This window comes from Thalassophryne amazonica, chromosome 19 (genome assembly GCF_902500255.1).
Source record: "Thalassophryne amazonica chromosome 19, fThaAma1.1, whole genome shotgun sequence".
In the NCBI taxonomy this organism is placed as follows: Eukaryota; Metazoa; Chordata; class Actinopteri; order Batrachoidiformes; family Batrachoididae; genus Thalassophryne; species Thalassophryne amazonica.
The window spans coordinates 66610760-66627095 of NC_047121.1; the positions used below are offsets into that span (position 1 = coordinate 66610760).

Sequence of the window (16336 nt, forward strand, 5' to 3'; positions counted from 1 at the left end):
CTACTTGATAGGCTGGAAAATCATTTTGGGATTACTGGGAGTGCCCTTGCATACTTGACCAGTCGTTCTCACTGTGTTTTGTACAGTAACACTACCTCTAACCTTAGTGACATGAAATTTGGGGTTCCACAGGGGTCTGTCTTAGGCCCCCTGCTTTTCTCCCTTTATATAGCACCCCTTGGGCACATATTGCAGCATTTTGGGATTACCTTTCACTGCTATGCAGATGATACTCAGTTATACATGCCGATAACTGCTGGTAATCTCGTTCACATAAAATCCTTAGAACATTGCCTTGCAGCAGTGAGAAGTTGGATGTCTAGAAACTTCCTACTTTTAAACTCTGATAAGACTGAAATGATGGTTCTTGGTCCAGTGAGACATCGGCATCAATTTGACCAGTTAACACTGTCAAGGATTTTATACAGTTCATGCTCATATTATCATTTATTTTCTTTAGTTTATGCTTATATTATTATTATTTATTTTCTTATAGTTTATGCTTATTATTTTTCCTCTTTGTGAGAAGAGGAGGTTTTAGAAAGAAAGACTTGTTGTCTGCATTCTTCATGATTGAGCAAACTATTTTTCATTTTGCCTTATCCTGCTTTGAGGAGCCACAAGGCTCATGTTGCAGGAATGGAAGGTTTCAGCCGTTACCTTGCTTTGCTATCACCCTCTTGCAGACATGACTCATGTGTAACCTCTCCCGACTGTCCTTGTTTGTTTTTTCTCATGTTGATGAACTAAATAAAAGGCTGGGCCAGAGGAGGGGATTTTTGGGAGAGCTTTGTAGCTGAGCACTTACAAGCTGCTTCATTGTTCTCCTCCTCTGCGCAGAGCAAAATATATATATATATATATATATATATATATATATACGGTATATATTTGTCTCTCTCTGACTGGTTTCTTTTCAGTGTTTGTGCCTCTCATTTCTTTAAAAACAGGGTGCAAACCCAACAACACTCAGCCTCGGCTCATGTGTCATACATCACACTGACAAAGTGAGGAACCTTGGGGTAATTTTTGATCCTTCGTTGTCCTTTGGCCTCCACATTAGAAATATTACTAGGACTGCTTTCTTCCACCTGCGAAATATAGCGAAGATTCGTCCCATCCTGTCTATGACTGATGCTGAGACCCTGATCCATGCATTTATCTCTTCTAGATTGGACTACTGCAATGTTCTATTTTCTGGTTTACCGCAGTCTAGCATTAGGGGTCTCCAATTGGTTCAAAATGCTGCAGCCAGACTTTTGACACAAAGCAGAAAGTTCGACCACATTGCACCCATTTTGGCATCCCTTCACTGGCTTCCTGTCCCAGTGAGATCAAATTTTAAGGTTCTGCTACTAACCTATAAAATTATTCATGGACTGGCACCTCCCTACCTAGCTGACCTAATTAAACCTTACGTACCGGCCCAGGCTTTACGTTCTCAGGGTGCAGGACTACTTTGTGTCCCTAAGGTGAATAAGAAGTCTGCGGGTCATAGAGCTTTCTCTTATCGTGCCACTGTTCTGTGGAATGATCTCCCTGCGTCAATAAAAGTCAGATTCTGTGGAGACTTTCAAGTCCAGACTTAAGACGCACTTATTTTCCCTTTCATATGGCTAGCATACTGGTACAGTTTTGTTTTACGCTTTTTACTCTTTTAATTCATTTATTAGCAATTGGAGCAGGCTGCGGCCTCAACTTTACCTAAATTCTGGGTCTTTTAGTGAGGTTTAGGGCTAGTGGCCGGTGATCACCTTAGTATTTCTCTGTTTTTCTTGCTGCTTAATGCTGGCAAATTATACAGTATTTTTTTGTCTTTCTGATGCCTGATTCTGTTTTTTCTCTCTGTTTAAGGTGCAGCTCCATCCAGAAATAGGAGTTATATTCGTGTTGGCGATCCTCCTGTCCTGTGCGCCAGTAGCATTTCTTGTATATTCGTCCGTGAATTGTTCTGTGAATTGTTCTGTTATGTTTGTAGCATGGCCCAAGCAGAGGGTCACCCCTTTGAGTCTGGTCTGCTTGAGGTTTCTTCCTCAGAGGGAGTTTTTCCTTACCACTGTTGCTCTGGGGGTTGGTAAGGTTAGACCTTACCTGTGTGAAGCGCTTTGAGGCAACTCGGTTGTGATTTGGCGCTATATAAATTAAAATAAATTGAAATTTAATTGAATTGACTGACTGTGACTTTTAAATATCAAATTCATAATTTCTTAGGAATGCATATTCCTCAATAGTACATCTGGTCCTCAGCAGGTGGTAGCGCTGCACTTTCTGTCTTCCCTTTCATGCAGAATCCAAAACAATGTTCAAAATGTAAGTGTTTCAGAGGTTTTAAAACATTTTGGAGCAGTGTTTCAAGTTAGCCATCACTAATTTGCATACTGAAGAACGGTTTTGCCATCATCCCCAGCCATACATTCTATCAATTCTTTAGTTGCACTTTACTTTGATGTTCTGTTGTATTTGGGCCTGTATTGTACTGTCTTCCCCCATATGAACTGTGGAACAATGTTCAAAACATGGGTGTTTTGAAACATTTAAAAACATTTTAAAGCAGTGCTTCAAATTAGTCATCTAATTTGCAATATTGACAAAAAAAATTGGCACCATCCCCAGTCACACATTCTGTCCATTCTTTCATTTCGGTTTTACTTTCCTGTTCTGCCAAATATTCTGTTCTGTATTTACTCACCTGGACAGCATGTTTTTGCTGCATTTGTTGGCTTAACCTGCGATGTGTTTCTAGCTTGTTGGCAAACATATCAACAAGCATGTGACATGTTAGGCAGTTGCTAGCCTAACATGTTACCTGATGTACCAACAAGCATGCGATGTTTCTCCCTGCAGTTGCTAGTAGAGGTGGGCGATACCGAGAATTTTGGTACTGATCCGATACCAAGTAAATACAGGCCCAGTTTCACCGATAATGATAGTTTTTCATATTTAAGCTTCATAGATCCAAAGGATCCAAAAGACCTAGGATAGAATTTTACCAAACATTGTACGTGACAACAAAATACTTTAATATCACAATCAACATTTTTGTTTAAAAAATATCACTCAACACAACTTAAAACAAAATCTCCTGAGGTCGAGGGCTGACAAACCACAATACAAGGGTGCGCTGCTCCGTGTTGTGTGACACAGCGCAGCGCTGCTCTTACAGACAGAGAGTAGACTGATGAATCTGCGTGCGCAGCAGTCGGGGCGTGCGGGAGAGAAAAAAGCTTGAGTATCGATCTTTTTACACGAGGCTCGTTCAATATCAAGACCAGCGTTGGTACTGATATTATCCATATTAGGATCGATCCGCCCACCTCTAGTTGCTAGCTTAACTTGGTAGCTGACGTACCAACAAGCATGCAACATGCTCAGTGTTTCAACAGATGGCAGACAAACTGTGTGTAAGTACCAGTTATTTGTAGTTTTCCATAATCTAACCAGACTTCACTAACCATCCAGCAGGTGGCAGACACGTCTATGGGAAGTTGCTTAGGCAAAACAAGGTTGCTTTTGGGATTGATTCGGTGTGTCAAAGTTTCCAACAGGCTAATCAGATAATCTTCATTATGAGTTCTTTTTAATGAGGTGAGCTACAAAATGATGGCACTTATGCGTATTGATGTGTTTGTAAGAGTATTGACTTAAATTCCACCTTTGGAAAAGTGTCCATGAATAGTAGAAAAACAGCTCTGATGGCATTTGGATCAATGGGCTGTGTGTCAGGGTTAATATATAATCTTCAAAGCACACTTGCACTTTGTTTCCCCAAATACTGGATGGAGTGTAACATCTTGCTCACATTCAAGCTGACTAGTAAGTACGGCAGCAAGTTGATCTCACAAGAAAAAGTGTATTTAAGTCATAAATATCTGTTAAATGTTAAGATATATGGACAAACTGGAATATAAGAAATGCCTTACCCTTTTTTTATGTATTTGTAATTATGTTTATGTGTGTGTGTTGACTGTTTCAGATTGTGCACCCGCAGCTTTCTGGAAGCAAATTATGGTGGTGAAGAACTTTAAGATGGGATTTATAGTCCTCCTATCCTGCTTGAGCTTCCTAGCACCTGTCCAATGTGCAGAACATCAGAGTGCCACCATTACAGAGCTTTCCTTCCAAAACATGAATTTTGGCATGAACCTTTACAGGAAAATATCCAGCTACCATGACAAGAACATCTTTTTCTCACCGCTGAGCATCTCTACCAGTTTTGCAGCTTTATTGCTGGGTTCTGATGGCATCACGCACAACGAAATATTGACGGGACTCAACCTGAACCAGCTGGAACGAGATGATCAACCAGATCTCATTCCAGAACTTTTCCAGTTCCTCTACAGGAACATCACAAACAATGGGTCATTGAAATTGGACCAAAGCATGACCTTCTTTGTCCAACAGCAGTTTAAGATTGAGAAGATGTTTAAAGATCAAATCGAAAGGTTTTTTGACGCAGACATCAAAAGTGTAGACTTTACAGAAGCAAAAGCGAGTATTGGTATCATCAATGAGTACATCAAACAGAAGACTGGGGACAAAGTGACGGACATGATCACCAACATCGATGACTTCATCCAACTTATGATGGTCAACACAATTTTCTTCCAGGGTAAGTTGGTTTTCCGCACCGTAATTGACAACTTCTTAAATCCTGTTTGTGTTTAGACCTTTAACCTACTCTTTAATTTCCCTGCACAGGAGAGTGGGAGATTCCTTTCAACCCCAATTTCACAGAAAAAGCTCCCTTTATCATTGACAACTACAATGTTGTGCAAGTGCCCATGATGTTTATAGACAATAAATTCTACATGATGGAGGATGTTCCTCTTGGTGTCAAAGTGCTAAAGCTGCCATACCAGGAAGGCGTTTCCATGCTTGTCCTGCTACCTAACAAAGGTATGGACTACACAGTTATTGATGAGGAGATCACAGCTGAGAAGTTCCGCTTCTGGACAAAAGGCCTACGTAAGACGTAAGTCTACAAAAACATTGATTAAAGCCTTCTCCATGCTGGCCCTCTGTATAACTGTGTGTGGTCCTTTTCTATAGCCAACTGGAAGTACACATGCCAAAATTTAAGCTGGAACAGTCTTATTCCCTGCATCATCTTCTGTCAGATTTGGGTATTTCTAATATTTTCAGTAATTCAGCCAATCTGACCAAGCTGAGCAAAGACGTAGGCCTCAAAGTGTCAGAGGTTAGTGTTCAGTTTTGTTTTGGTATACTGATTTGTTTGCACTTCACTCAGAATTGTTTTTTTTTCTCCCCTGGACAATCACAGGTGTTGCACAAGGCTGTGGTCGAGGTGGATGAGTCGGGGACAAAAGCAGCAGCTGCTACAACCGTTGGGATTATCCCTTATTCCTTACCCAAGTCCTTCACCATCAACAGACCATTTTTCTTCTTCATTTACCACGAAGAAACTAACTGCCTACTGTTCATGGGCCGAGTAATTGACCCAACCAAAAAGTAGAACTAGTCATCATGGTTGGTGGCGTTCATAGGTCCTTGAGTGACGATTTGTTAATTGAGGTTGGCAAATTATTAATTTTCTGTTTTTCAGTGATGGCTCCAGAGGTTTTTTTTTTCCCTACTGGGCTTAGGTGGGGCTATGTTTGTTTGATTTAAGGGGTGTAACCAGTCCATGGCTCAATTTTTGACACATTAAATTTGTTACCAAATGCTACTACTTTTGCATCTTCCAACTCATGTAAGTTTAAAGGTCAGCATGCGGCTTTTGCAAGACTGGTCACAGGAACCTGAACATTCCAAGGTGAAAACAAAAATGTATATGCCTGTCAGTGGTAGGCCGTATAATGAATAAATGCACTTCTTTTAATGGGTTGGCGCGGAGCCGCGTCACGTCCGGTCAAAGTGACAAATCTGAAGGCAAGAATTTGTACTTCGGCGACTGGCCACTCGATGAAAACAAGCTCGGGCTGCATTGATTGTCTATTTAAATCAGCTGGTTTTGTTTAGTCTCTAACTTCCCTTACCAAAAAGTAGTATATGCAAGTATGTTTCAAGTATACTTCTAGTTTACTTTTTATATACTTATCAGTACTACTTTTTGGTAAGGGTTGCTTCGAACAGTCAGCTGATAGGAACGACGACATTTATACACCAAGCTGACCTGAAATGAACCATTGTACATTAAACTGACTTTATTGATGAGTCTGATCCCTTTGAAAAGTGATCAAATTACATGTATTTGTATTGAGCTCAGCGATGTTTTCATCAGCCAAAAATAGCCACCAGAGGGTGCTCGGTATAAAGTCCGCGACAACCCATACTGTCATACCAGTTCAGAATTGGAAAGCTATGCTATGCTAACAATAGCTGACGTCTTCTTCTGGATTTCTTCTATGCTGCCCTTTCTGCTGCTGCATAGAGTGCTGCCCCCACTGGTGAATTAAAGGCAAGTAGAAAACTCACCAATATGCTGCAGCACAGGAGTAAAAACCTGAAGGTGGTCTAGTTTTTCATGAAATATGTATTTCACAGTAAGCAAGACCACTTATTCTAGTTTATCATGGAAAATGAATGCTGACAAATAAAGAATTGTATCTAACTGCACTGCATAGAATCATTCCATAACAACGAAATTATCATCCCTGTATCGTATCAGATCATTTGATAAGGGTGAGATGCACACTCCTATATGTATAGTGACAGAATTTTTAGTAAATCTGCAAAGATACATTTTCAAGTAAAATTCAAGTCCTACGACACATTTTTATTCAACTGATAGATCTAAAAATTAGAATTATTTTTAAAATGTATCACAATCAACTTTTTGACAAGACATAAAAATGAGTAGGGCTCCTGAAATTTGTGGGTGGGAGGTGGGGGAGCTACAGTCACATCAAGCCTCAATCTAAAGCTGCCTATGGTACGTTTAATCTGCTTTGAAAAGCCTGTCTGGTCTGTGAAACACTACCTCCTTTGGGATCATAATTAATAAAGATTTTACTCTCTTTTGTATTCAGTTGGAGTCAAATTATTTCAATTTTCCAGCACTGGTAAGTAAACATTCATTCCTGAGGTTCGGGGCTGTACTAGGTAGAATAACACTTCCAGGGTTGGGTATGATGAGGTAGGTTAAGTAGTTACTTTCTTGCATCCATCCATTTTCTGCATCCCAACAGTCACTGGGCAAGAGGTGGGGTACCTCCTGTCCAGGATGCCAGTCTATTGTCATGCCAACACATAAGGACTAACTTCACACTCCCACCTATGGGCAATTTTGAAGTCATCACTTCACCTAACCTGCATGTCTTTGGATGTGGGAGGAAGTCAGGGCACCCAGAGGGAACCCATGCAAACATGGTGAGAACATACAAACTCCACACAGATAGGACCAGGTCAGAAGCAAACTAGAACCTTTGTTGTGAGGCAATGCTGTTAACCACTAATCCCACTTATACCTTCTGAACTAAAATTATTGGGGTACTCCTTTTACTTCCACAGGGGCAGGGGGTATCAGGCACCAATCCAATCTGAGACTTGAATTGGCAAGCTCCCATACAGAGGCCAATGCTTTAGAACAAATGAGTTACTATACCACTCAAGTACTTTCACGTACTAATGGTACTGTGGTTAGCACTCTTGCCTCACAGTAAGAAGGCATACATTCAGATCCACCAGTGTCCCCTTTCTCTTTGAGACATTTCTTTGGGAACTCCAGTTCCCCCCACCAACAAAACATGCACTTTTGGCAAACAACCTCCTTAAACGGTCATTCACAGAAGTATTGTATCTGTTATCTGGGTGCCCAACTATGGCTGTCTGCTCAAACTGTTTGGGTTGTGATGAGGTGTAATTGGCATGGGTTAAACGCAGAGGGATTATTTGGTTGTTAGCAATGTCCAATGGCAATAAAGTTTCTTCTAATGTGTGTAAATGAAAGCAGTGTTACAAAGTGGCCTGCAGAGAATACATCCAAACACTTAAACACTAGACAAGGGAGAGAGAAAAATCAATATGCATTATCATTACTGCGCAATTCCAAAGACTTAGAATGTGCTGAATCGGGACAATTTGATATGGTTTAACAACTCCTCCTCTCAGAAAGTTTGTTGATGTAAGAAGACCAAGAAGTAAAGAGGTGTTGCAACGTCAGATTGAACCATCATACTAACAGATTATTTTACTCAATCTGCACTTTTTTGTTCAATGATGCACTATAATGAAACTCTTGCAGTTGGACACACGATACAGGCTTTAATAGGATCTTATTACTTTATGATATCAATTCACTAAAAGCTTTTTTCTGTGCAAAGGTTTACACTGTTGCTATTTAGTCTTAAACTGAAAAAAAAAATCTATATATAACATAGAATTTTAGATAACAATTTATCATATAAGTAATCACACATGGATTTTACAGCCAGTCATCTTTACAGAATTCAGTTGGCAGATACAATTTTTGAAAATGTCATAGAATTTAAAATTTTATTTATTGACAAATTATGGTCGAACACACTTTGTGTCAACTACTCCACTCCTGCCCAGTTGGTGGCAGTAAGGCAGCGGTAAGGCGGTTGCCGAGCGCTCATTGTTAGAAGGAATAAGACATAAGTGACGTCATCATGGTGGCGTCCTCGTGTGTTGCGTGACTCTCGCAGAATTTTACATTTTTTGCTTTTAAGGAGTCACACAAAGATGTAAGTGGGACTATTTCTTGTATCATCGTTTAAATGCGGTTTGATGTCTGGTCTGTGAAATATATCTGAATAAATGATGCATGATTTATTGGATAATGGCGGCTTATTACTAAAAAAAAGTAATTTTAAGTTGTTTCTGTTTTGAAAGACATTTCAGCGCCTTGAATTAAAGGATTTAAAATATATATATATTTACACCGGAAGTTTGATTTTAGCTGATAATCTCAAAACTTTCAGAGTATTTTGTAAACCAGACGTGTTTTTAGTGGGAGTGTATCGACACATGAATCATGATACTCATATCCTGAAGCTTGTATCGAATCATATCACGTATCCTGATATGTGTATGTAACATTTTGACAGGTGTATCATATCGTGGAGGTAGTGCATGTTACACTGTTATTTTTAGTCCCTGCTCCCCAAATGATCACAAAATAAATACATTTCAAAATTCTTCATAATACAATGACATGAATTTCTTAATTTTTCAGCTGTATATGCAAGGATTATTTGAAAATACATTTTTATCATGTGTGCAGGATGTTGGATCTTCACAGTGTACTTTTATTTCTGCACATTTTTTTCCTGCTGTGTGCATCTAAATTATTTTGTTAATAAATAAATAAAACAGTTACTGTTGATGTGCTACTGTACACGAACTACTAATTGCAATCAGTAAGGCTCTCATCACGGTTTATGCACAACCTGGTCTCTAAGTTTTGAACTTGAAATTCGTTCCTATACAGCTTCATTGCCATTATGTCCCTCTTTACCCCTTAATACTCACAGCTGTTTTAAAAAGGAAAATGGTACCATATCAACAGCTACTTTGTTTAAAAAAATGAAAAAGTTACAAAAGAGGGAGTAGGACAAACTTGTGATGAATATGCCTTGGGTGAACGTCTCTTAGATGGTTAACTTTTGGAGCAGATTGGTCAAAGTCATCACAGATGGCTTCTTTAAGGTGCTCCCGTGTTTGCTCAGTGTCGACACAGCAGACCTGGTGTGGAAATTCTAGACTTTGTCATGAATTCAGTCCCATTGATGACTGAAGACGTCTCTTTTTATATATATTTTTCTTAGATCTGTAAATGTGCCTTGTTGAAACATTTTGTTACTTAGGGCTGCAACTAATGAATGTTTTCATATTTGATTAATATGTCAAATATTGTCTCAATCAGTTCATTGTTTGATCCATAAAAATGGTTAAAAAAAAAAAAAGAAAAGAAAATGTTGATCAGTGTTTCCCAAAGCCAAGCTGAAGTCCTCAAATGTCTTGTTTTGCTCACAACCCAAATATATTGAGGTCATTATCAGGGAGGAAGAAAGAAACCATAAAATTATTCACATTAGAGAGAAGCTGAAATTACAAAACAAAACAAAAATTGCACCCCCCCTCCCCTCCCCAAGCCTAAAAAAAAAAAGACTTGAAACAATTTATCAGTTATGAAATAATTTGGCGATTAATTTAGTAGTTGACTAATCGTCAATTAATTGTTGCAGCTCTGTTGTTATATTTAAATGTTAAGTTGTTTGTTCATAAATAAAGGGGGTGGGACTTATGCTTACACAGAATAGTGGGTTATTATGTGTGAGACAGTTGAAAATCTTACTCACTAATTAATATTCATTCTGTTTTAAAGAAACAAAATGAAGGTGAAGACGAAACCCAAAACCAAACATCCATCTTTTGGGAAGCATCGGACATCACGGAGCATCCATGTAAAAGGAGAATGGAAAGCTGTAGAGCTTGACCCCAGCCTCTTTTCGGAGGAGGGGATGGAGGATCTGGTGTGTTTTGAAGAGCTGAGAAGCTACTGTCTCGTAGACACCAAAAAAGCTGCGGCTCAAGCAGCCAGAGAGCTTCAAAGGGAGAAGAAAAAAGCGAAGAAAAGAAAAATGACAGAGGGGGAGAAGGATGGAGGAGAACTCGGGCATAAAGAGGAAGAGAAAAAGGACGACACACCAAAGAAAAAGGCGAAAATGAAGAAAAATAAAAAACTGCCTGCCTGTGAAACAGAAGTGAAGCACCAGGGTGTAGTTGCAGGAACAGAAGGTGGAGAGGATGAAGAAGTTAAAGAAAAGGATGAAGTTATTAAAGACGTTTCTATAGAAGAGTCAGCGATTGGCCAGTCAAAGATTGCAAAGAAGAGTAAGAAGAAAAACAAAAAGACACAATGCTCAGAGAAGGATGCAGCCTCCAAGGTGCAGCAGAATCTGAAGCCTTCATCAGATGTACATGGTCCACCAAAAAAGCAGATAAAAAATTGGACAAATGCTGCACTTTCAGGTTCTGAGCACATAGATACAGATGTGAGTGCATGGAAGGATCTGCATGTTCCCTCCCTGGTACTAAAGGCACTGAGCAGTCTTGGGTTCAGTTCTCCCACCCCGATTCAAGCCCTGGCTTTGCCCCCAGCCATTAGGGATCATATGGACATACTGGGTGCAGCTGAGACGGGTAAGATGAAGGTTGTCTGTTACAATAACACATTTTGTTTGACTTTCTAAGGTTGTTGTCACAATTGAAGCTGATGTGCGCTCTGTAATTACAGGAAGTGGTAAGACGTTGGCTTTTGGGATTCCCATTATTCACACCATCTTAGAGTGGAGGAAAAGCTCAAAAAAAAAAGATGACAACAGAGAGACGTGCGAACAGGTGGACAGCTTATATTTACCAGCTGGAAATGACTCTGGAAATTCAGGTAGTGTACCCACTGGGTCCAGCGTCAGTATCAGCTTAACAGCAGACCAGGAGGACAACATGTCAGATGAAGAGGAAGAAGGTAGAACCAGTCAAAGTGAAGATGAGGGTGAACTCACAACTGGAGATGGGACAGACAAGCTTGGATGTGTTCAAGTAATTGACGACGTAGAGTTCAACTTTGACCAGCCTGGTGAAGCAAAAGGTTCGCCTGCCAGTTGTCAGAGTCCGCCTTTGCTCGCACTGGTTCTCACTCCCACCCGAGAGCTGGCTGTTCAGGTCAAGCACCATATTGATGCGGTCGCCAAATTCACTGGTGAGTAATCGGTATTTTAATGGTGGAATGTCTAAACTTTACTTAAACTTACAAATGTTATACTTCTACTATTCTGCAGATATCAAAACAGCAATAGTTGTAGGTGGAATGTCCCAACAGAAGCAGAGACGGGTGCTTAAGCGAAAGCCGGAGATCATAATTGCTACTCCAGGGCGCCTGTGGGATTTGATCCAAGAGAAACATCCTCATTTACTAAACCTTAGGCAGCTCAGGTAAGACACCAAACCAACGTTGATGGTTAAACTGAATAAATAAAATAATGCATGTGCAGTAGTCTAGGACCTAGCTGAGATATGTATGCACATCATTTAGGAGAGGATAACGCAACTGTTCTAGACAAGTATGACCCCAATGAACAACTTGGGCTATCCACCAAAATCTCTGTCCGCAGAAGGTTGCTATATACACGACTGTTGTTACGAAGCCCACTGCGTACATGACCGTCATGTATATAGCTTCAACCATTGAAGCAAAGTGTCGTATTAATGTAAGGAGTCTGTTACTCTGTTGTTTGTGTCCCTTACAAGGCCACCAGTGCTCTTTCTAAACGAGTGGTCATTTACATGAAAAAGTCATAAGCCTTGTATTATTTTCTACCATTTGTCTGGGTCTCACTGGCAGTAGACCAAGCCGCTCAGGCTACACTTCCCTATCCGCTAACTCTTCTAATTCTGGGGGATCCTGAGTCATTCCCAAGCCAGCTGAGAAATATAATCCCTTCAGCATGTTCAGAGTCTTCCCCAGGGCCTCCTCCCTGTTGGATGTGCCTGGAAGACCTCCGTTGGGAGACGATCGGGGAGCCATCCTCAACAAATGGCTGAATCACCTCAGCTGGCTCCTTTCAATGTGAAGAAGCAGAGTGTGTACTCAGTCCCTCCTTGCGATGATATTTATAATGCTGTTGTTAAATCATTAAACAGAATCAACAATTCAGATGTTGGGATTGTTTTCAAAAACTACTTGTATGACCTTGTAAGTTCTCAGAACGATCCATGTGTAGTCCATGTTCAGAGGACACTGCTAACTGCAGTCTTGTTGCCTTTTTTTTTTTTATACACCAGTGTTGAGATTACTTTTGAGCAGGTAGCTGAGTGGCTAACGAGCTGACCGACCAATATGTAGACCGGGGTTTGAATCCCACTCATGCTAACTGCGTCCATGGAAAAAACGCTTCATATGCATTGTCCCAGTCCACCCAACTGCAAATTGGTACCGGCCTGCGTCAGCTCCCTTTCAGGGGGAGTCGTAGATGAGCACCTGCACTAACGGGCGTTATTGCTAATATGGGACTTACTGCTTCTTATTCAAGGGTATTGGGAAGGAAAAAAAAAATCAAAAACACATTCAGATGCAGATTGTTTATTGCATTATTTGACAGGTGCCTTGTCATTGATGAAGCAGATCGGATGGTAGAGAGAGGCCACTTTGCAGAGCTGGAGAATCTGCTGGAGATGTTGAACACTAGGCACTTCAATCCCACGAGGCAAACGTTTGTGTTTTCAGCCACCTTGACCATGGTTCACAGCTTGCCCACCCGCCTCTTACAGAAGAAGAACAAGGTAGAGCAGAAGAACAAGTTGCAAGTTCTGATGGAAAAGGTGGGGATTAAGTCCAAACCCAAGATTATTGACCTGACCAGGAAGGAGGCAACCGTGGAGACCTTGACTGAGACCCAGATCCACTGTCAGAAGGATGAGAAGGACTTCTTCCTCTATTACTTCCTGCTGCAGTATCCTGGACGCACCATGGTGTTTGCCAACAGTATAGACTGTATCAAAAGACTTAGTTCGCTGCTGGTTATTTTGGACTGTACTCCAGTGCCTCTTCATGCCAATATGCATCAGAAACAACGCCTGAAAAACTTGGAAAGATTTGCTGAGAAGGAGAGGTGAGTCTTTACCCTTACAGTGCAAAGTTTTGATGTCTGGTTCGTTTTTATTTGTCACTGTGTAATTATTAAGATCATGCAGAGCCAGCTAAGCAGCTAAGTTATTAATCAGGGTTCATCTTAGAATGCTTGAAAAACTGAGTCATCTGCAAGTCTGCAAGTAGTTGTTGAGTGCCACATTGCATTATGGGCAATGGCAAAAAAAAACAAAAAAACCCAGAACAAATCACACTATGGAGAAGAGGAATTGATTATGTTACATTGTACAGTTTACCATTAAAAGTCTTCCGTCTCATCCCAAAAACTTTCTCCCTCCTCCTGATGTGGTGTGGTCAGAGTTGATGACAATCCACTCAGGTCACCACAACTTAAACAAATGCCGGTGAAGGCTTCCACCTGCAACCACAATGTGAAATCTCAACCAGTATTCTTTTAAATGATTGGAAATTTCCATTCGCAGTTGTGTTCTGTTGACAACTGATGTGGCTGCAAGAGGTTTGGATATCCCCAATGTTCAGCATGTTATTCACTACCAGGTAAGGTTCTTCCTGTTTTTATTTTGATTTACTTATCGGTGCCCTTCTTGCATATTATTGGTTCATGAATGACAGAACACTAGTGGTTTTGATGAAGTAAATAAATACATTTGCAAAATGTTTATCTCAGTGATATGTATGGTTAGTGCACTTGTGTCCCAATGTCCCTATTCTTCGAGTGCATCTGGAGGTGTCTCAGGAAGAGCGTCTGGCATAAAATTTTTGCTAAATCAACAAGCAGATTTACAATGAATTCACTGTGGCCATCTGAGCAAAAAACAGGAGTAACCAAAATAAATTAGTACCTTAAAACAAATGATTCATTGTACAAGTAACAAAGATTTGAAATCGACAGCATACAGTTCTGTTGTTAAAGGTGTTATAAACCATCTGGTGTTGCCAAATAAATCTCAGCATAAGTCACTATTGGCTCATTGAAATGTTGCTAGATTATGTGATGATGTAATGACAAATGACAACTAATGTTTTATAATTTTATATATATATATATATATATATATATATATATATATATATATATATAAAAAATTTATTGAGTGTGGGGAATGTATAGTAGTAATTTTCTTTCTTTTTTTAGGTGCTTTTGTAATTTATAGTTAGTGTACAAACTGTCAGGTTTATGTAGAGTATTAGTTGCCACATTTGTCACTTGTTGCAAGATAGCATTTTTAGTCACTAAGGAAGGTCAAAACATCGCTAAATCAAGTGAAAAAGTTGCCATATTGTCAATGCTGCGTATCACACTAAAGTACCAACATCTCACACACCAAAACAGACTTTCCATCAGCCACACCTCCCCCCTTACCCGAAGACTGAGAAGAAGGAACAGCAGTTGGAGTTCTTTAGCAGCTTGAGAGGCTTGTCTGGGAACAGCCAGACGTATGTTGATTCTAATCTGACCATATTCCTGGTCAAAGGCCTTTTTTACTCCCTGAATGTAATTTCTTTGCTCAAGAAATTTCTGGAAAGCTGCTGCTGTTTGCTATCTTGAATGCAGTGCTATGTGGGCACGTCAGTGCTGTCTCTTTATGAATGTGGGGAGGGCCAACAGTTTTACACGACAGGATTCATGCTAAATGTGCATAGAAACAAGGAATAGAAAAGCTTGGATTATAACACACACAGATGAAGTGGTTCTGCTTCAATCTCTGCCCACCACACAATTACTAAAACTTTTCATAGAAAATAGTTGGTGGCTGCTTTATTAATGTTTAAAATGTTGTTTATAGCACCTTTAATTTCTGAATGGTGTTATAATTTGTGGATACAAAAAAGTAATGTTTTATTTCTAAGAGCACTCGTCTTGTTACTACTAGGTTCCTAGGACATCTGAGACATATGTCCATCGAAGTGGCAGAACAGCAAGAGCCACCAAAGAGGGTCTCAGTTTGCTCCTAATAGGCCCTGATGACATGATGAACTTCAAACGGATTTACAGGACTCTTGGGAAGGATGAGGAGCTTCCCATGTTCCCCGTAGAAACAAGATGCTTGGACGCCATCAAGGTGAGGTTAATTGAGATGAGGCATCGTCTTTAGTTGCCATTTAGAGTTTTAAGTTGATTCACTGCCCCCTCACAGGAACGGGTCAACTTAGCCAGGAACATAGAGAAGATTGAGTTCCACAACAGCAAAGTGAAGCAGCAGAACTCCTGGTTCAGACGAGCAGCAGAGGCTCTGGAGATGGAGCTGGATGAGGATCTTTTAATTGGTAAGATCAACACAATGACGCCTTCAAGACCTTCAGGCACATGAAGTTAAATGCAAACATCTCAGTGTTCCATCTCTTCCTACAGGTGGAGCCAAGGATGAAGAGGCTGACAAACAGCAGCTGAACATGGTTAAAGGGATGAAAAAGCAGCTGAAGCATCTGCTTGCTCAGCCCGTGTTCAAAAGTGTGATAAAGACCAAATACCCGACTCAAATGGGGAAGCTCTCCCTGCCTGAAATGCCTGTTGCAAAGATGGAAAGTGCCCTAGCCAGGGTCTCCAAAGAGAAAGACAAAAGTGTTCAGCTTCAAAAGAAGAAGCAGAACAAGGCCCAACGCAAGTGAAATATTAAGAGAACTCTTTATTCAACAAGACCAAGATTCATGTCTTTTTACATCATTTTTAAAGATAAAAAGAATTATAATTGTCAGTGTGCAAAAGTAAATTTTTCATATGCTTAATTACAACAATGCAGG

General features: G+C 40.2%; 2 protein-coding genes across 2 annotated transcripts; both read left to right on the forward strand.

The window, feature by feature from the left end:
* The first annotated feature begins 3760 nt into the window (after positions 1-3760).
* Positions 3761-5834, forward strand: si:ch1073-416d2.3 (protein Z-dependent protease inhibitor). The gene is made up of 5 exons (XM_034195611.1): positions 3761-3813; positions 3974-4609; positions 4699-4972; positions 5050-5197; positions 5282-5834. Exons 1-5 carry the CDS (start codon positions 3777-3779, stop codon positions 5471-5473), a joined length of 1287 nt encoding a protein of 428 aa, XP_034051502.1. The 5' UTR covers positions 3761-3776; the 3' UTR covers positions 5474-5834.
* A 2752-nt stretch (positions 5835-8586) lies between these two features.
* On the forward strand, positions 8587-16288 carry ddx24 (DEAD (Asp-Glu-Ala-Asp) box helicase 24). Its single transcript, XM_034194838.1, has 10 exons — positions 8587-8666; positions 10310-11127; positions 11222-11371; positions 11414-11686; positions 11766-11919; positions 13086-13595; positions 14056-14131; positions 15469-15657; positions 15733-15862; positions 15948-16288. The coding sequence occupies exons 2-10, from the start codon at positions 10317-10319 to the stop codon at positions 16202-16204; spliced, it is 2550 nt and encodes an 849-aa protein (XP_034050729.1). The 5' UTR covers positions 8587-8666; positions 10310-10316; the 3' UTR covers positions 16205-16288.
* Positions 16289-16336: the final 48 nt, after the last annotated feature.

What these genes read in the sequence shown, in the direction of transcription:
- ddx24 (XM_034194838.1), top strand. Translation starts at nt 10,317, where the DNA reads ATGAAGGTGAAGACGAAACCCAAAACCAAACATCCATCTTTTGGGAAG. An exon ending in CTAAACCTTAGGCAGCTCAG is followed by an intron (nt 11,920 to 13,085) that starts GTAAGACACCAA and finishes ATTATTTGACAG; the next exon opens with GTGCCTTGTCATTGATGAAG. An exon ending in GGATGAGGATCTTTTAATTG is followed by an intron (nt 15,863 to 15,947) that starts GTAAGATCAACA and finishes CTCTTCCTACAG; the next exon opens with GTGGAGCCAAGGATGAAGAG.
- si:ch1073-416d2.3 (XM_034195611.1), top strand. Translation starts at nt 3,777, where the DNA reads ATGGAGTGTAACATCTTGCTCACATTCAAGCTGACTA. An exon ending in CAACACAATTTTCTTCCAGG is followed by an intron (nt 4,610 to 4,698) that starts GTAAGTTGGTTT and finishes TTCCCTGCACAG; the next exon opens with GAGAGTGGGAGATTCCTTTC. An exon ending in TAGGCCTCAAAGTGTCAGAG is followed by an intron (nt 5,198 to 5,281) that starts GTTAGTGTTCAG and finishes GGACAATCACAG; the next exon opens with GTGTTGCACAAGGCTGTGGT.